Here is a 21,683-nt window from a genome sequence, read left to right on the forward strand (position 1 = left end):
TTTCTTCCTCTTCAGTCTTAGTCTGGAGGCTCTGCCAAAACCTGTCCACCATGGGTGACTGCAGGTATTTGAAATACCAGTGGATAGCTTCCAGCATCACACCAAAAAACCCCAAACTCATTGCTGTTGAGTCGATTTCCACTCATAGCAACCCCGCAGGACAGAGCAGAACTTCCCCATAGGGTTTTCAAGGAGCACCTGTTGGATTTGACGTACCGACCTTTTGGTTAGTAGCAGAGCTCTTAACCACTGTGCCACCAGGGCTCTAGCAACACGTAACCACCACCGTACGACACACTGACAGACGGGGGTCAGCCATAGCATTTAGGTGATAGCCTAGCTGCTTCTCCATCAGTCCGTAATTCCTGGTCTTTGTGAGGATGACAGCTATCTAACCCCCTTAACTGGAAATTACTTGACCTCCCTGGGTCCTTCCAGGCCAAGAGCTGGGGGTGGGTTGGAAACACTGCACCCTGCCCCCTTGGCTGGGGTGTGTGACCCAGCCTGGTCCATCAGCTCCCCTCCTGGGAACAGGAATCTAAGTGGGTACACTTGTGGCTGGGAGAGGCCAAAAGTGAGAAATACACAGCCATCGAGTCATCCTCATTCCACATCCTTAGACCTCTGGAGCCACCCATCCCCCCCCGCCAAGGCCTTGTCCTTGGGTACTTTGTATGAACTTCCAGCGTTCTTCAGAAAACCCCACTTTTATCGCTTAGGTCAGCTTCTATTGGCAGCAAAGAAAGACCTCTGTTCCCTTACCCAAGAAGCAACCTGGGGGCCATCCTTCCCTCTTCCTAACATCCCCCCCACCCCCCAAGAAACCATCCCCAACCAAGAATGCCCTTGGCTCTACCCCTGACTTCACTCTACCCCAGCTGCGCCCCCAGGCAGGGGAGCCACAGACGCTGGGGACTTAGAATCCCTGGGAAGGACCCTACTGGGTGTCACCCACGAGCCCCCACTGTCCCACCTCGCCTCCTCTCTCAGCCTCCTTTCCTCTTGGGCTGAATAACACAGATGAGGTTAAAATAAATAACATAAGTGGTTTGAGGGATTCCAGAACACACATTTTAGCCGAGTTCTGTCTTCAGGGCTCTTTTGGCTGTCTCCGGCCTCCTGGAACATCCCATGTTAGCGTCAGAAGCAGACTGGCCCAGTGCCCTGTGCGCTGTGGACCCTGTCCCCGCGTACACCTCTGCCCCCACCCTGGAGCCGCGCTATTCAGAGCTGAGACCAGGCTTATAGGTGCAGGGCTGTGTGTGCTCAGAACAGACGGTGGAGGCAGATGCCCAGCGCCCAAGACAGCAAAGGGAGGGCCACCCACCCTCAAGAGGTGAAATGCCACACTGCCAAGGTAAACAGAGGAGGCCAGTTGGGCTTCCTGGCCCACCAACTGTATACCACCAGGTGGGTGTCTGGGTGCTTGGGTGCAGCGCTGAAAACCTGACCCCGCCCCTCTGCGGCCTGTTGGGGACTGATGGTACTTTACCCACGCCCCCCACCCCACCCCACCCCACTGCTGCCCTGATTGGGACTGACATGTACTTTACCCACATCCTCTGCCCCTGCACGTTCACCTGAGAATTCCAGGGCAGGGTGCTGGCAGGTCCCACGTCCTGCCAGGCACCAGGCCCTTCTGAGGCTCAGAAACTCAGATGGGTTTGCAGCCAGGGATTCTTTAACATAATCCAGCAGCTTTGAAAACCCTGTGTCATTTGTAAGTTTCAGTTTGCTAGCGTCTGTGGTCTCCACTTTGGCCCCTGCTGGCCACTCAGGGAAGGGTATCAATGTTCTTTCGGCCCAGCTTTGCCCAGAGTGCAGCCTGGCCTGGTTTTGGCTAGGGTGGGTCACAGGCAGGTCTAGCCAGCTGTTGCTGCCGGTTTTGAAAACTCGATTTGGTGACTCAGTGGAGCTGATGCCCAGTTACTTGAGGTGGGGGCGGGGGTAGCACAATAAATGACCTTCATTGGAAAATTCCAAATTAGCACCTATGTTTCAGAGGCCAATTTAAGAATAACATCCAGGTGGCTGTGAAGGCACATGCCCTGAAGTAAAGCTCTGGTTTTGTTATATTTGTGTTTGGAGGCCCTGGTGGTGCAATAGTTAAGGTGCTCAGTTGCTAACCAAAAGGTTGGAGGTTGGAGTCCACCCAGGGGCACCTGGGAAGAAAGGCCTGGCAATCTACTTTTGAAAACTCAGCCATTGAAAACCCTGTGGAACACAGTTCTACTCTGACACACGTGGGGTCACCATGAGTCAGAATTGACTTGATGGCAACGTTTTTTTTTTTGCTTTTGTGGTGCTCAGCATAGGATAATCACAATCAGGAAAGAAGAAGTAGATGGACAAAAGACAAGGGTAGAGGGGGTGGGGGAGGAAGAGAGGCAGCCACTTTCCTATCTGTAAAGAGGAGGATGGGGGCAGTGGTGGTCCACTCAGCAGGAGAAGAGGGCAGAACTCTCGTCTTCCACGCAGGAGATCCAGGTTTGATTCCTGGCCAGGGCACCTCGTGTGCAGCTACCACCCATCCGTCAATGGAGCCTAGCATGTTGCTGTGCTGCCGAACAGGTGTCAGTGGAGCTTCTGGACTAAGACAGACCGGGAAGAAATGCCCAGTCATCTACTTCAGAAAATCAGGCAATGGAAACTCCATGGACCACGACAATCTGATCTGCAGCCGATCATGTAGATGTCACAGGACTGGGCACTCTCTGGGTCCGTGGTGCACGGGGTCACCATGAGTTAGGGGCCGGCTCCACTGCAGCTATCGACAACAGCCATCACTGGCAAATTTACATTTCAAGGTTGTGAACCGGAAAATCTCACATGATACTTGGTTTCTGACTTTCTGAATGGTTTGGAGATTTAATGTCAAACCCTGAAGGAGGTTCTGTCTAAGGCAGGGCCTCTGAGGGGTGTCATTCGCACGGTTGTTCATTCATTTATTCATGTGTTCAGCAGTTGAGATCATGGAGTTTAAGGTCAAAACAGCCTGGAATTAAATCCTAGTTTCATTCGATTTTGCGTGGCTTTAGACAACTCGTTTTTCCTCTCAGGCTCAAATTCCTAACCATAAATGGAGAGAATGATAGCACCTAACTCAGAGGGTCACTATGAGGCTCAGCTCTGACAGACACACGAGGCATTTAACACAGGGCCCAGCAAGTGGTGGCGGTCAAGCTCCCTGTTACAACCAGCATTATTAGTTTACCTGTGTGAATAGAATTTCAAATTCTGTAAGAGCTGTTTGCTTTTTGGTGTTACCACCAGTTGCCATGAAGTCAATTCCAACTCATGGTGACCCCAGGTGTGTCAGAGTAAAACTTGCTCCCTGGGGTTTTCAGTGGCTGATTTTTTTAGAAGTAAATTCCAGAACTTTCTTCTGCCTCTGGGTGGACTCAAACCTCCAACCTTTCAGTTAGTGTGTTAACCATTTGTCCCACCAAGGGACTTGTCATTATTATTATTATTCTCCTTTTCGGAGCCTTTCTTCCCTTGTTAGAAAAATTCAATGCTGGAAAGAGAATTTATTTTATTAAGCCATGTTCAAGGACACTCAAAAAAAAAGAAAGGATCAATTAGCAATCTGAAGCTAAGCAAGACTCAGAGTTGTAAAAAATTTTCTTAAAGCTTTTCTCTTTGACCTTGACAACTGCAAACACACTGATTTTGCTAAAGATAAATGGGAAGAAAAAGAGATTAAAGAAAAATTAAAAGACAAAGAGCAAACTTGGGAAAGTTTGTATAGTACAGCCCAAAGAGCTAATGAGGAGACCTAAACATTGAGGTGGAAAAACACCCTACAGATGAAAAGTGCAGAAGTCAAGAACACACAAGAAAAAGGAAAGCAAATGGTCTTTAAACACATGAAAAGAATGTTCAACCTTTGAGTGAAAAATACAAATGAAAATCACCGTGAGATACCACTTCTCACCCATCAATTAGAAAAATTCTAAATTTTACCCATAGAGACAGTGGAGCAGCAGGCCCTCGTGTACTGCAGTGGAAGAAAAAAAAATTTTTTTTTCGGGGGGTGTAAAGTGAGCATTTTGAAGGGAGTTTGCTAGTATCTCATACAGATTTGGATTAGGGAAATCTGCTGCAAAAAAATCGCTTTAAAGGGTTAAAAAGCAAAGGTGTCACTTTGAGGACTACCCTGTGCTTGACCTTAGTCTTTTTCGGTCACCTCATTTGAATGTGAAAGCTGGACAATGAATAAGGAAGACCCAAGAAGAACTGACGCCTTTGAATTGTGCTGGCAAAGAATACTGAATACACCATGGACTGCCAGAAGAAGGAACAAATCTGTCTTGGAAGAAGTAGAGCCAGAATGCTCCTTAGAAGCAAGGGTGGCGAGACTTTGTCTTACATACTTTGGACATATTATCAGCAGGGACCAGTCCCTGGAGAAAGACATCATGCTTGGTGAAGTAGAGGGTCGGTGAAAAACAGGAAGACCTTCCACGAGATGGACTGACACAGTGGCTGCAAAACAATGGGCTCAAAAATAGCAATGATTGTGAGGATGGCGCAAGACAGTGCAGTGTTTCGTTCTGTTGTATATGGGGTTGCTATGAGTCGGAACCAGCTGGAGAGCACCTAACAACAATACGTGGAAGGCAAGAATTCTACCACCGAGCCACCAGTGCCTCTCTATTGCCTACCCAAGCAAGATAGAGTACTCTGAGAAACTCAGACCCTGATCCTGTTTCTTACTTCTTAACTCCAAATCAGTTCTAACCATCTGTTTGCAGTCTGGATGGGGGCTATGACAGTACAAAGATACATGACTTCACGTTGCAAAAGGACAACATAGATTTTAGAATCTCTGTAGGTGCATGCAAACCATATAAACACAGGTTCAAATGAAAAGGGCACTTGGCATTGCACTGTTAAAGTTCAATTCTGCTTAAGCAGAAGCCTACTAGTAGAGTGTAAAAGGCGTTTAAAATTATAAGGTAAATCTCAGTCAACTGCCGCCTGCCATCAATTATGCAAATTGTTCTCTCTCCAAACAGCTGTGACACAGGCCCTGTGGCGACCTTGGGGCCATCTCCTCCTGTCTCTGCACTGCTCTGATGTGTGTTCCTTCTTTCTATAGCACTGTACAAGCAGAAATACCAGGGGAGCAAGTTTGGAGGATGAGGAAATATGCATGAGCAGACAAAACTGCGGTTGCCCCCAGTAGGCCACAGGCACAGAGGTTAAAGTTTGTTTGTTTTGCAGTTATGAATCAGCTTTATGATATGAGCATTTTCAAGACATGTTTCTGTAAAACACTCTAATACAAGACACAGTAGCTCGAGCCCTCAGACAATATCAGACATACTTGTGAGTTAAGGTTTGGTGAAAGAAATCAAAGAAGGATGTCTGTCTTTCTTTCTGGCTCAGCAGTGATCCAGGTGGAGAACCGTACACAGCTTGTATTGTTTTGATTCAAATTCAAATTTGATTGCTTCATTTAAAGGTTTTCACAAAGATACTGATAATTTTTAGACTCTTGGCATAATCTAAGGTAGCTGAGGTTTTTAAATTGCTTAATTTGGAAGAGTCATATTTTGAAATATATTCATAGATATGGAGAGACAGAGAGAGAACACAGTCGAGCAGGAGGGAGAGAGAGACAGAGACACCCTGCTTGGCAGCCCAAACAGTTAAGCACTTGACTACTAGCCGAAGGATTGCTAGTGTGAACCCGTCCAGAGGCACCTTGGAAAACAGGACTGGTGATCTACTTCTGAAAGGTAGTACAGCCTTGGAAACTCTACGGAGCAGTTCTCCTCAGCTCACGTGAGGTTGCCAGGAGTCGGAACTGACTCAAGGACAATGGTTGTTTTTTTTTTTAATATACATTTTTTTTATACACAAGGCTCTTATGTGTGTACGTGTATGCGTGCGAGTCTGTGTAAATGTTTAGATATATAATACACACCTGTACAGTACAGTACATACATATAGTAGTCGAACACAAACTGTTTGCACCACCTAGGGACCTTGGTGTATATGTGTGTGTGTGTGTGTACTATTACTGTAAGGACAACCAAGAAATGGTTAACACTGGTTGCTTCTGGGGAGGAAAACTAGGGAAACAGGGACAGAACGCACATGTCCTTTTCCTAATATACCTACTGTGCCTGTTGAATTTTGTGCCATTTGCATGAATCATTCAAAAAATAACTTTTACAAGTGAAGACGAAGTGAAGTGATTTCAAACATCAAACAAACCAAACCCCAAAAGCTCCGCCTCTAAAGGAAAGCCTCGCGGACCGCTACAGAAAGCCATGCTTCTGGGGTGCACAGCTGTCGTTCAGGTGACAACAGGGAATTGCAGAGGAGGGTCTTACGGCTGGAGATACAGTAGGACAGCCTGCAGTTAATCCTCCTGAAGAGCTGCTTGCTGACGGGCCAGAGGAGAAGTGTGCAGACCTGAATGCTGTTTATTATCAACCCCGAGGCGATAAATACGTAACAGAAGATGAGGTGGCAGGGGAACTGGGACTTCAGCAATCCAGCGAGGTCCATGGCGAGGGGCTGCTTTTGTTGGAAAGTAAATAAATAACCACAGCGGTGGATCTCCAGAGGGGAAAAACGGCCAGCGCCCAGGACAGTGTCTACAACAGAAACCAATGCCAAAGGTTAGAAAAATAGCACGTGCTTTTGTTTTCAGAAAAAAATAAATAAACTCTTGAGAGAAAAATATCCACTTGAAACACACTGAACATGTGTTGATTTATTTTTATTTATCGGACATTTATACACTGTTTACTGCAGGCTGGGCATGCTTTAAACCCTTCACAAATAATAATCCCTTAAACACACTATGAGATTTGTACTATTATCCTATTTTACAAGTGAGAGACCAAAGGCCCAGGGGGTTAATTAAGCACTTGGATATCCTCCAAGGGGCCCTGGTGGTACAATGGTTAAGCGCTTGGCTGCTAACCAAAAGACTGGAGCTTGGAACCCACCAGCCACTCACTCCACAGGAGAAAGATGTGGTTATCTGCTCCCGTAAAGGTTAAAAAAACAAGCCTGTTGCCATCGAGCCAATTCTGTCTCATATCGACCTTATAGGATGGAATAGAACTGCCCCATAAGGTCTCTAAGGTGCAGCTGGTGGATTTGAACTGCCAAACTTTTGCTTAGCAGCCAAGAGCTTAACCACTGCACCTCCAGGGCTCCAATATGGCCTAGAAAACCCTGTGGGGCAGTTGTACTCTGTCACAGTGTTGTTACGGGTTGACGTTGACTCAACCACAACCAGTGTTTTCTAGCTTCCACCGCTAATTAGCTGGCTCCAAAGTTCCCATTCTCCCCGACTTTGCTGCCTCTTGTGTCCAGTGGCCATGTTGGAGTGCATGTTTCTGAATGATCTCCCCACCCGACCCTTCTCCCCCTGCCTCCACTCGCACTCCTCCTCCAGGCCTCAGGTTAAACTTCACTTCTTCCGCCAGGACTTGCCCCAACTCCCGCCTGCCCTGCCTAGATTATCCCTGTGATGGGCTCTGCCTCCCCAAGCACCCCGTGCTGTTGTTATGAACTGAATTGTGTCGCTGAAGGTAAGTTCTAACCCCCAGAACCTATGAACATGACCTTGTTTGGAAATAGGGTCTTTGCAGATGTTATCACTTAACATGAGCTCATACTGGAGTGGGGTGGCCCTAATCCAATCTGAGTGGCATCTTAATAAAAGACACGGAGGGAAGACGGCCAGGCCATGTGAGGTCAGTTATGCTGCGGGAATGCCTGGGGCTACCAGAAGCTGGGAGAGACAAGGAAGAGTCTTCCCCTAGAACCTTCGGAGAGAGCTAGGTCCTGCCAGCACCTGACTTCAGACAGCTCGGGCCCAGAACTTTGAAGAGACAATAGATTCTGCTGTCTCAGCCCCCCGGTCTGTGGTACTCAGTCACTGCAGCCCTGGGAGGCTCATTCTGTACTCTGTCACTGCCCGCTTAACGTTCTGGTTCCTCCACGGGGTGGTCGGCCTCTCTAGGGCAGGGACCATGGTTATCCTGAAGTCAGCCATTGTCTCCCCAGAACCTAGAACACCTGTTGACGCCTTGCCGGAACTAATGAGTATTTGTGGAGTGGTTTCATGAACGCAGTGGTCAAGTTCTGAACTTCGAGAACGGCGGTAAACATAAATGATCAACGATAAAGGCAAAGAGAGCCCTCCCCACAATACACGCACACTCTCACACTCACACACATACTCACACTCACCCACTCACACACCCACACACACATTCTCACACACACTCACACCCACACATACACACTCATACTCTTACACTCATCCACTATCACACTCACACACACTCATACATACATTCTCAATACTCACACACCCACACAGTCACATTCACATACTCATACTTTTACACTTACCTACTCTCACACTCACATACTCGTACACCCACACACACACACTCATACTCTTACACTCACCCACTGTCAACACACACACACTCACAAACCCACACACACCCACACACTCTCAGTCACATACACACACTCATACCCTTACACTCACCCATTCTCACACTCACACACACTTTCACATCCACACACACATTCTCACACTTGCACTCACATACACATGCTCACACACTCATACACTCACCCACTCTCACATTCTGACACTTATACACTCACCTACTCTCACACTCACACACACACACTCAGACTTATACTCTTACAGTCACACTCACCCACACACACTCACGTGCACTCACATTCTCACACTCATACTCTTACACTCACCCACTCTTACACTTACACACACTCACACACACACTCATACTCTTACACTCACCCACTTTCACACTCACACACATTCACACCGACACACACATTCTCATACACACTCGCACTCACATACACACGCTCACACACTCATACACTCACCCACTCACACACACACACTCTATCACACACACACTCACACAGACTCATACTCTTACAGTCACACACTCACCCATACACACTCACATGCACTCACATTCTCACACTCATACTCTTACACTCACCCACTCTCACACTCACACACACTCATACACTCACACACTCAGACTCATACTCTTACAGTCACACACACTCTCACCCACACACACTCACATTCTCACACTCATACTCTTACACTCACCCACTTTCACACTCACATACTCTCACACACACTCATTTTCTTACACTCACACTCGTGCACTCACTGTCATACACACTCTCACACATACCCACACACTCATACACCCACTGACACACCTACACATTCTAACACACACTCTAACACTCATATACACACACTCTTACACTTACGCACCGTCACACTAACACATTCTCACACACACCCACACACACTCTTACATTCACATACACATTTACACTCTTATGCTCACCCACTCGCACATACACTCATACCCACACACGTTCTCACACCCACACACATCCACACACTCATACTCTTACACTTACCCACTCACACTCACACACACACTACCACACTCTCTCACACACTGTCACATCCACACACTCTCAGTCACATACATGCACACTCATACTCTTACAGTCACACACACTCAAGCAACTCTCACCCACTCATACTCTTACACTTGCCCACTTTCACACATATTCTCACACACGGTCACAATCACTCATTTTCTTACACTCACAAACTCACATACTCACACTCATATACGCTCACACACACCCACTCTCAAACTCATTCACACACACGCACACACTGTCAACACACACTCTCATACTCACACACTCTCAAACACACATTCTTAACACACACACTCATACTCACACACACTCTCACACTAACACACATTCATGAGTTGTAAAATCAAAAAGAATCTCAAAGCAAACATAGCCAGACCCACCGTCCAGAAATCAGTCTCTAAACCCAAAATGGAATAATAACTGACCTTACGATTTGGCAGACAAAGGCTTGCAGGACATGTTAAAGGCAGGAGGTTCTGACACCCTGATGAGCGAGAGCTGAGGGAGGACGATTCAGTGCCCCCTGGAATATGGCTGCTAACTACCCCAGGGAAAACTCAAACTGCAGGATGAGCTCCTCAACAGCAATGCTGAGACACCCTTGCTTTGTTATAATCTTTGTTAATAATACCTCCCAAAAAGAATGATCTGCATAATGGCTTCATGTATATTGTCTCCTTTTAAGCCCCACATGCATTGCATGAGATGGGTATGATTATCATCCCATTTTTCAGATTAAGAAACTGAGGCAATTCATAGCCTGGGGGACTTGCCTAAGGTCTCCACAATCGGTAACAGCCCTATGACTCAGCCTTAACCCCCAGCTCCTAACTCTCAGAGCTGACTCGGCAGCTAACAATACCAACTCAGGCAAAAGGACAGTCTCAAGGCGCACTCTTCCAGAAGGTTTACAGTTGGCTCAGACTACCTTGCAGGTATACTGGATTCCTGTGTTATTCTGACACATTTCTAACAGGAAGAAAATGGGAAGTGGCCTGAGGGCTGATTTCTCTGGAACTGCCTTGGCTTAGCCACATCTTCCCATCATCTCTATCCCAGTGGCTGGCTCTCTGGCACCAGACCCAGAACCTGCAGGGACCGAAAAACCTCATTCCCGAGGGATAAGTGGGACCCTGACAGACTGCATTTCCCATGGACGTTTGTAGGTTGTAAAAGTCTTCCCTCAGTTTCAGTGTGGCCAGCTTCTCTCTAAGGAACAGGCAGAGAACAAGGAGCAGCTCCTCTGTCAGTGCTCTTGACTTTCAGGAACCACAGGAACAGGGCTGACAATGTGGCTGTAGGCCCGATTGATGTTAAATATTGAGGCCGTTTAATCATTGTGTCTTGATGAGCCATGATCAGCTTCGAGAAGACAATCCGGCCAAAAGAAGCTTAATTCCCCATGAAGTTTCTGGCATCCAGCATCTGCAAAGCATTTGGACGAATCCTTGCTTTGCTGATCCAACACTAAATGAAATAAGTGAAAAAGAGAACTGCCTCCTATCAGAAGTGCAGGGATTTAAGTGTTGCTTCCCTCGGGTTCCAGTCCATTATTAGGGCATTCAGTAGGGCATTGTGAAGAAAAATTAACTTTTTTTTCTTTATAAAATCCCGAGAACCTCCATGCCCGTGCATAAATCCCTCGCTAGTACTGAATGAACCAAGGGTCGACAGAATATTGCTGATGTTTAAGGGAGATCACAGACAGACAAGCCTTCAGGGGAATCAGACAGACTAGTAGCCTTGGGTTTTTTTGAGTCTTAGATTTTTACCAAAAAAAAAAAAAAAGAAATGAGGAAGTAAAAGAGCTGAAGAGAATGTTTCAAAGGGCGGCTCAAGAAGATGAAGTATTATAATGACATGTGCAAAGACCAGGAGCTAGAAAACCAAAAGGGAAGAACATGCTCTGCATTTCTCAAACTGAAAGAGCTGAAGAAAAAATTCAAGCCTCGAGTTGCAATAGTGAAGGATTCTATGGTCAAAATACTGAACTACGCAGAAAGCATCAAAACGAGATGGAAGGAATACACAGAGTCACTGAACCACAAAGAATCGATGTTCAGTCACTTCAGGAGGTAGCATATGAACAAGAACCGATGGTACTCATGGAAGAAGTCTAAGCTGCACTGAAGACACTGGCACAAAAACAAGACTCCAGGAACTGACGGAATACCAGTTGAGATGTTTCAACAAATGGATGCAGTGCTGGAGGTGCTCACTCATCTATGCCAAGAAATACGGAAGACAGCTACCTGGCCAACCCACTGGAAAAGATCCATATTATGCCTATTCCAAAGAAAGGATTCCATTTAAGTTACTCTGCTATCTGGCATCTTTCCTATTCCAGAAATTTGCCTTTGAAGTGGCTGGCCCATTTTTGTGCCTCTTAAACAGGCCCTTCATAGTGACCCTATAACATTAATATCATAAAAATATACACAAGTAAAATTGTGCTGAAAAAACAAAACCTATTGCTGTCAATTCTGACTCATAGCGACCCTATAGGACAGAGTAGAACTGCCCCACAGAGTTTCTAAGGAGCACCTGGTGGATTTGAACTGCCGACCTTTTGGTTAGCACCTGTAGCACTTAACCACTACGCCACCAAAGTTTCCAAATTTTCCTGAATATCCTCCAAAAGTGGCTGCATCAGTACATTGACAGGTACTGCCAGCACTTCAAGCCGGATTCAGAAAAAGACGTGGAACCAGGGGTGTCATTGCTGATGTCAGATGGATCTTGGCTGAAAGCAGAGAATACCAGAAAGGTGTTTACCTGTGTTTTATTGATTATGCAAAGTCATTTAACTGTGTGGGTCACAAAACATTGTGGATAACATTGTGAAGAGTGGGAATTCCAGAACACTTAATTATGCTCATGAGGAACCTTTACACAGATTAAGAGGAAGTCGTTCAAACAGAACAAGGGAATACTGTGTGGTTTAAAATCAGGAAAGGTGTGAGTCAGGGGTTGTATCCTTGCACCATACTTATTCAGCCTATATGCTGAGCAAATAATCGGAGAAGCTGCACTATATGAAGAAGACCGGGGCATCAGGATTGGAGGAAGACTCATTAATAACCTGAGATATGCAGATGACACAACTTAGTTTGCCAAAAGCGAAGAGAACTTGAAGCACTTACTGATGGAGATCAAAGACTACAGCCTTCAGTATAGACTGCACCTTAACATAAAGAAAACAAAAATCCTCACAACTGGACCAAAAAGCAACATCATGATAAATGGAGAAAAGACTGAAGTTGTCATGGATTTCATTTTACTTAGACTCATAATCAATGCCCATGGAAGCAGCAGTCGAGAAATCAAACAACACATTGCATTGGGTAAATCTGCCGCAAAGGACCTCTTTAAAGCATTAAAAAGCAAAGATGTCACTTTAAGGACTAAGGTGCGCCTGATCCTCCCACAAAAAAACCGTTGCTGTAGAGTGGATTCCGACTCAAAGTGACCCTAAAGCACAGGGTAGAACTGCCCCCGAAGGTTTCCAAGGAGTGTCTGGTGCATTCAGACCGCCAACATTTTGGTTAGCAGCGGTAGTAGCTCTTAACCACTACTCCACCAGGGTTTCCAAATGCTGGTGCGCCCCTGGGTGGGCCAGGCGTTTTCAATCACCTCGTATGCATGTGAAAGCTGGGCAATGAATAAGGAAGACTGCAGAAGAATTGATGCCTTTGAATTCTGGTATTGACGAAAAATATCAGACTGCCAAAAGAACGAGCAGAAGAACAGCAAGAATGCTCCTTAGAAGCAAGGATGGTGAGACTTTCGTCTCACATATTTTGGACGTGTTATCAGGAGGGATCAGTCCCGGAAGGGTATCAGGCTTTTTTTGTGTGTCTTTTTTTTGGTGCTTACAGGCAGCTCTGAAGTGGCATTTAACCTTCATTACTCTTCTTCCCAAAACTTAGACACATGATCTTGAGAACCAGCCCTGGGGAAGGGAAATGTAGGTGTTCTCTCCCAACAGGTTCATTCGGGGAAATCCGCCTACGGTGACCAGCACAAGTCAGCTTTGGGGCTGGGGAGAGATGGCACAACTGGGGCCTGAAGCACAGGATGGCTCTGGGGTGGAAATCCCAGGAAGAGCTTTTCCCACACAGCTCATCACAACTCAGCAAACGAAGGCAACATGCAGAAGGGATGGCCCAAACATGAAGGCACTTCTAAGAGAAAACAGAAGAATAGGAAAAAATGCAAGAAAGCTCAATACAATACATTATCTGAATTTTCCAAAAGGTGGAGTCAGACCTATGACCTGACAATTATTGAAGCGGCATTTTTAACTTAGATAAAAAGCAGTTGTCACTAGAAATCATAATAGGGTCAAGGCGGATAATTTACTCCAAACTACCACTATTTCCCAGGCTACTGACAGTTAAAGATTTTGAGTTTCAATACCATTGGACTCAGTCTTTGGTGGTCCTCATGGGCACAGTGAGAAACGTTAGCTTCATGAGTCTATGTTAAACCAGTTCAGAGCTGTTGGAAAAAACAGGCAACTGTCATTGTTATGGATTGAATTGTGTCCCCCCAAAATGTGTGTTAACTTGGCTAGGCCATGATTCCCAGTATTGTGTGATTGTCCACTATTTTGTCATCTGATGTGCTTTTCCTGTGTGTTGTAACTCCTACCTCTATGATGTTAATGAGGCAGGATTAGAGGCAGTTATGTTAATGAGGCAGGACTCAATCCACAGGATTAGGTTGTGTCTTAAACTGATCTCCTTTGACATATAAAAGAGAGATTCAAGCAGACAGACAGGGGGACATTATACCACCCCAGGAAAGAAGCACTGGGGGTACAGTGCATCCTTTGATGACAAGGACCTTCCTCCAGAGCCAACAGAGAGAGAAAGCCTTTCCCTGGAGCTAGCCCACTAGACTGTGAGAGAATAAACTCCTGTTTGTTAAAGCCATCCACTCATGGTATTTCTGTTATAGCAGCACTAGATGACTGAGATGGTCATTAATACTGGGAGGGTTCTTTTTGAAAGCCAGCAGGAGCCTCCCTGTGCGCCACTGGATGCAAAATACGAATTGTTCCAACAAGGAGAGGAGAGACATGGGGACTACCCACACAGGGGATGTTGAATTACTCTAAGCAAACAGGGAAACAAGGGGCTGAATCAGCTAGTACAGAGCCTTAAAGGTTATTAGAATATGTATGCTGTTGTTGTTCGGTGCTGTTGAGTTGGTTTCAACTCACAACAAACGAAACATTGCCCGGTCCTGCATTAGCTTCACAATCGTTGCTGTGTTTGAGCCCATGGTTGCAGCCACTGTGTCAGTCCTTCGCATTGAAGGTCTTCCTCTTTTTTGCTGACCCTCTACTTTACCAAGCATGATGTTCTTCAATATATTAGAATATACTGAGTGGGAAAAGGCCCAAAAGAAGCATGATTCTGATTTGTAAAATAATAATTTGTATATCTCTATCATCCACATCCTGATAACATGTCTAAAGTACGTGAGACATAGTCTCCCCATCCCTGCTTCTAAGGAGCTTCTGATTGTACTTCTTCCACGAGAAAGTAGACAAGATATATTACTTTGGCATTTCTGGGACAGCCAATGAGATTTAAAGGGACTCGGTTTTCCTTCTGACTACATATTCAGACCCTGACGTTTTCGTTGATTTACCTTTAAGCATGTTAAACCATTCCCCTCCCCCTATTTGTTTTCCTTCTAACCTACACTACTGTAGGTTACACTGCTGTGCTAGCAACTCAGAATGGGAACCGATGCGTTCACAAAAACTCACGTGCTGTGTTCTTAACTATGTAACCGTCTGTTCAAAGCGGGCAGGTGAAGATGTGGACTTGAGAAGAAGCTTAAAGTGCAAGGTAGCAGAATGCTCCCAGCAGCATTGTATTTTGCACGTAGCGTTTCAGGCGTGAAACTGTACAGATGCAGAGAAGCAGACGTACACACGTTGGCAGAGCTTTTGATCTACTCCTGAAGAGAGTTACGTACGGTAAAGCAGATGGTACCATATGTTGCCATGCCTCCATGAGTGGAAACATAAGCAAATAATAGCAAGCTCAGAACCTACCCAAGAGGGAATTCAAACTGAGCCCTTCTCTAAATACACACACAGAGCTGTCAGCTTACAGCATCTAATTAGGCTACAAACAAGAGAACCTTAGTTAAGACTACCTAGTCTGCTTTGTGGAATATTCTGAAACTATTTATTAAATAAGCGTGAACTCCACTCACACCCAAGAAGAAAGGACTAACCCTGAAATGGGATTAACTCTTTCACTAGCTCATTTTTAAAGTTATTTTTTTATATTCACTTTACAGCACTAAGCCAGGTCAAGGTTTTAGAAGAAGCAAAAATGTTCGTTCTTCCAAAGAAATCATTCCAAATGCAATTGCTAAAACAATACCAATGTCCAATTGCATACCATCGTCGAAATCTAAACAACACCTTATTTAGGCTCTTTTGGTCCCCCCAAAACTAGAACAGTTCATAAACACACAAAAGGGACAAAAGAAATGCAGATTAAAGTAATATTATTTTTTATATTCCAAACTAGGCTTTTTCTTTGCCTTAAAATTTTTTTTTCTTTTAATCCCAGTGTGAGTGCAAACCCACATAATCTTTTTAGAAAGCAATTTGCCACACATACGAGGACCTCAAATGTGTTCAGTCCAGTTAATCTAGTAAACCAACTTCTGACTATCTTAAGGACAAAATTAGCTTTCAGAAAAGTCTCTATGCACAAAAACATTCAACAAGTATTATTGATAAACACCAAAAATTAGAGATAAGTTACGTTGGTGACATGAGGAAGTCATAAAGTGAGTTACAGGAAACACACACATTGAGCAGATAAGGTATCACTATAAGAGGTTTGTAGTAAAATTGATAAATTTTTATCATGATGTTAAGCGACAAAGTTCACGAAATTATACACGTACAATAATCACAATTCTAAAACTGTGTCTAGAAAAAGATAACTGGAAGAAAATAAAGCTTACCAAAACATTAATAGTCATTATCTTTGTAAGCACACACATTTTTGCACACCAGCCCAATACCTGGAGTTTAGACCTGATCCAAAAGACTACCACAAATAGCAAGTCACTGCGGTGTCCTCATCCTCAGGAAGAAATTGACCAGGTGATTGTTATGGATTGAATTGTGTCCCCTAAAAATACACTTTGAAATCCTAACCCCCTGCACCTGTGAATGTGACCTTGGTTGGAAATCGGGTCTTTGGAGATGTTACCAGTTAACATGAGATCATACTGCAGGAGGGGGGGTCCCAGTCCACTATGAGTGATATCCTTATCAAAGAGGAGAAGAGACGCTGAGAGAGAGACAGAGGGAAGACAAGCGTGAAGATGCTGCCAGAAGCCATGGAACACCCGAGGCTACCAGAAGCTGGGAGAGAAAAGAAAGGATCTCCTAGAGCCTTTGAAAGAAGATGGCCATGTTCACATCCTAACATCAGACTCCTGGCCTCCAGATCTGTGAGAGAATACATTTCTGTTGTTTGAAGCCACCCAACTTACAGTACTTTCTTACAGTGGCCCAAGGAGACCAATACAGTGATCTCCAAGATCCTTTCCAAATCTAATAGTCTGTGATTCTAATATAGAAAATGGATGGCCTCACAAGGCAGCCTTTCCTTCTACTTCAATGTCATCTTTCTCAGTATTGATTCTTCCCCAACTCCCATCCACAAACACGGGTCCCAAATTGGCTAGTTTCACCAGATGAATAAAAGAAAAGGAAAACTCTGCAGCCATTAGCTGAGAGAGTAGCATGGCTAGCGTGGAGGTAACGTGGTCCATTTTGTTTCTGGGCCACCAGTTTTGGTCTGCAGGGCAGACAAGGCGTGGGGACAATGCTGCCCCCAGAGGAAGGGGAAGTGGATGCAGTCCTGGGTGCAATGAGTGAGGAGCTCCGATCTTACAATGTTCAGATCTAGGGTTTACTTTAGGTTAAAGAGGCCTGGTGGTGCAATGGTTCAGTGCTTGGCTGCTGTCATAGATTGAATTATGTCCCCCACCAAATGTGTGTATCAACTTGGTTAGGCCATGATTCCCAGTATTCTGTGGTTGTCCTTCATTTTGTGATTATAATTGTATGTTGAGAGGATTAGGGTAAGATTGTAACACCACCCTTACTCAGGTCACCTCCCTGATCCAAGGGGAAGGAAGCTTACCTGGGGTGTGGCCTGCACCACCTTTTATCTCTTAAGAGATAAAAGGAAAGGGAAGCAAGCAGAGAGTTGGGGACTTCATACCACCAAGAAAGCAGTGCCAGGAGCAGAGTGTGTCCTTTGGTCCTGGGATTCCTGCACAGAAAAGCTCCTAGTCCAGGGGAAGATTGACAAAAAGGCCAACAGAGAGTGAAAGCCTTCCCCTGGAGCTGACACCCTGAATGTGGACTTTCAGCCTATTTTACTGTAAAGAAATTAATTTTTCTTTGTTAAAGTCATCCACATGTCGTATTTCTGTTATAGCAGCACTGGATAACTAAGACAGCTGCTAACTGAAAGGTTGGTGGTTAGAACTCACCCAGCAGCCCTGCAGAAGAAAGACCTGGTGATCTGCTTCCATAAAGACTATGGCCTAGGGAACCCTATGAGGCAGTTCTACTCTGTCACATGGGGCCGCTGTGAATCAGAATCAACTCGACAGCACCCAGCAACACTTTAGGTTACATGAATCTAGCAAAAGTCTCCACGGGTGGAAACTAACTTGTGGAAGCATGAGACTGTCACTTAGTCCTGATATGTAAGGTTAGCTTTGGGATCCATTGGAGGTAGTTTGGCCCATGACCCAAAACGTAACAGGAGAGAAAGTATTCTAGACTGACTTGAACGGTCTTTGGAACCATCTCTAATGAGAACATTACTCAATCAGAAAATCATCTAATGGTTTGGCAGAAGCCTATATAAAATTAGCTGATTTTAAAATTTTATAGAACAGTCCTTTGTCCAATATCCCCGTACGGTACATGGTGTCCATTAAAACAAACCAAACTCTGAAGACAGCCATGAGTCATACTCAACTTTTTCATCTTGTCCTGTAATAAATAACCCTTTGTCCCTCTCCAAAGTCCAATTCTAGAATGATTAAAAACTTAAGTCTATAGAAAATGGATGCTTCTAAGTTTATATTTCATAGTTGGTTCTGAGGAGCTGGTAAGAGAAAAACATTCTGAAGGGCTTTTATATCTATCTAATCCAAGGAAACCAAGACTCAGAGGCAAACACAGATGGATAACTTAGATAACTTTTTCTGTCATGAGAAAAAACAAAGATGGAAGGGGAATCTACGAGATTAAAACCTGCAGTTAAACATCACAGGTTTTTTGAATAGCAAGCAGCAGTAGGTTATGTACACTATCTCATTAACCTTCACAAAAACCCACTACCAAAGGTATTGTTACCCCCATTTTGTAGATGTAGAAACCGAGGTTACGTTGAAGTGGGTAATGTGCACAAGGTCACACAACAAGTAAATGTGGAAGCTGGCAATGGATCAGATCTGTCTGCAACCTGAGCTCATGCTCTTAGCCACTATCATGCTGCCTACGAGGAGAGAAGAAGCCCAAGGTGGCTAGACTTCCCCATGAGCTTGGACTTCAGTTGTTGTGTGCCATCAAGTTGATTCTGACTCATATCGACTCCATGTGACAGAGAAGAACTGCCCTGTAGGGTTTAAGGTTGTTGGGATTTCATTTTATTTGAATCCATAATCAATGCCCATGGCAACAGCAGTCAAGAAATCAGACGATGTATTGCATTGGGCAAATCTGCTGCAAAAGACCTCTTTAAAGTGTTAAAAGCAAAGATGTCATTTTGAGGACTAAGTACGCCTGACCCGATTACCTTATGTTTATGTGAAAGCTGGACAATGAAAAGTAAAGGTCAAAGAAGAACTGACGCCTTTGAATTGTGGTGTTGGTGAAGAACACTGAATATTCCATGGACTGCCAGAAGAAACAAACAAATCTGGGAGGAAGTACAGAAGAATGCTCCTTAGAAGCAAGGATGGTGAGACTTTGTCCCACTGACTGTGGACGTGTTATGAGGAAGGACCAGTCCCTGGAAAAGGACATCATGCTTAGTAGTGGGTCAGAGAAAAAGAAGAAGACCCTCAACAAGATGGATTGACACAGTGGCTGCAACAATGGGCTCAAACACAGCAACGATTGTGATGGTGAAGGACCATCGTTGAAGGCAACGTTTTGTTCTGTTATACATAAGGTCACTATGAGTCAGAACTGACTTGATGGCACCTAACAACAACACAGTCTTTATGGGAGCAGATTGCCAGGTCTTTGTCCCATGTTGCTGCTGGCAGTGTAAACTGCCAACCTTTCAGTTAGCAGCCAAGTGCTTAACCATTGCACTACCAGAGCTCCTTGGACTTCAGAGGACCATTCTATATGCCAGTCTATGGTCCCATTTCTGACTCTTGAGGTGACTGTGAGTCTGAGCGTGCTTGCCAAGCAGCCCATAGATGCCTCAGCCCTGCCCTCTTCCCAGGCAGACTGTCCACCCTCTCCAGGCCCACATCCAGCTCTCCTCAGGGTCATGGTGGGTTGTGACCATCGGGGGCTGGAGGACCCTGTACCTCACAGTGTCTGTGCATGGTCAGAGGGCAGCAGCTCGCTAGTTGTATTTCCAACTACCAAAAGTGTGTGAGCTATTTTAAAAGATACTCTGAAGATTTTTTTTTTAATTATGTTCAATCTTTGGAAGTTTCCAAAAAGTTATGTCAAGTCCTGATGAAAAACCCAATATCATGAAACCGAAAGCTGAAATAAAATAAGGAAAATTAATCTTCCAAATGGAGAAACTTCCACCTTTCTGTTTTAAATGGGTATGTTCCAATTGGTACGGAAAACTTTTCAAAATGAACAGCAAGCAGGATGCACAGCAAACTGACTCTGCTGTTGTGATCTTCATTATCATTACTAAGGCCATGGGGCAGTGGCCATCAATTCAGCAATATCCCCATTGTTGCTGTGTGCTGTGGAGTTATGACTCATAGTGACCTTATATCCTCATAAAGAATGGAAACCTATGGGAGCTGAAGAATACCTGGGGGGCAGCTATCCGCTTAGGCATATCAAGGTGGGGAACTGGCCCAGATCTCGGTCTATAGGAACAGGCGTGAGTTACATGCACCACCAAACCAAAATCAAACCCGTTGCCATCAAGTCAATTCGGACTCATAGCGACCCTTATAGGACACAGTAGAACAGCCCCATAGGGTTTCCAAAGAGTGGCTGGTGGATTCAAACCAGTGACCTTTTGATTAGCAGGCAAACGCTTAACTACTGTGCCACCAGGGCCTCATGGCACCACCAGATGGTGCTAAAAAAGAAGACAGTTTTATTCAGCATATACACCCCTCCTCCTCTCCTCCTACCATCACCAAGGCGACGTGGTGAGGACTGGCAGCCTTACAACAGGGCCTACTTCTCTCCTTCCCACACAGCCTTCAAGTAGGCAGCAGGGCAGAAGTGAGTGTGGAGAATCTCTTAGACACTGGCTTCGAATCGCCATTTACCAACTGTGCCATCTTGGACAAGTAAGGCATCCTCATTTCTGAGCTTCCATGCATGGGGAGCACCTAGCTCAAGGCCCTGCCCAGAGAACATTCTCAGACGAGACCCTACCTCACTCTCCAGCTGCCTGTGGGCATCTCCTCCTCCTTTGATGGCCTCTCCCACCTCTACCCACCCCCCGCCCCAAATCTTCCACCATCTTTTCTTACTAACTTTTCTACTTGCGTCTCTAATGATGAGTTTCTTTGTTTTAATAATATTTTTCTGGTCTGAACTTACATGTGTTTTCTGATGGCCACTCAACTCCAGGATGACCCTGTAACCAGTTGCTGTCGAGTTGATTCCAACTCACGGTGACTTCACGTGTGTCAGAGTAGAACTGTGCTCTGTAGGGTTTTCCGTGGTCGATTTTTCAGGAGTAGATCACCAAGCCTTTCTTCAGAGGTGCCTCATGTGCACTCAAACCTCCAACGTTTTGGTTAGCAGTCGAGTGCCTTTACCATTTGTATCACCCAGGCCCTCCAAACTGACTCATAAGACCCTCAAAGTTGACTCGCAAGTTTTAGTTAAATGATGTTGTCCTTATTTCCTCCCTAAAAGAAAGTCTTGGATGAAG

The 21,683-nt window shown here is 45.1% G+C and overlaps 1 protein-coding gene across 2 annotated transcripts in view; it reads right to left on the reverse strand.

Annotated features, from left to right (window-relative positions):
• AGPAT4 (1-acylglycerol-3-phosphate O-acyltransferase 4) overlaps positions 1 to 21,683 on the reverse strand; it is a 100,231-nt gene that overhangs the window by 37,643 nt on the left and 40,905 nt on the right. For both annotated transcript variants that reach the window (XM_010598850.3, XM_003419229.4), the window contains exon 2: positions 6,348 to 6,614. In XM_010598850.3, coding sequence (XP_010597152.1) covers positions 6,348 to 6,525 — 178 coding nt within the window. In that variant the 5' untranslated portion in view covers positions 6,526 to 6,614. The remainder of the gene's footprint in view (positions 1 to 6,347; positions 6,615 to 21,683) is intronic.

The sequence above is a fragment of the Loxodonta africana genome, chromosome 1, assembly GCF_030014295.1.
Source record: "Loxodonta africana isolate mLoxAfr1 chromosome 1, mLoxAfr1.hap2, whole genome shotgun sequence".
NCBI lineage: Eukaryota > Metazoa > Chordata > Mammalia > Proboscidea > Elephantidae > Loxodonta > Loxodonta africana.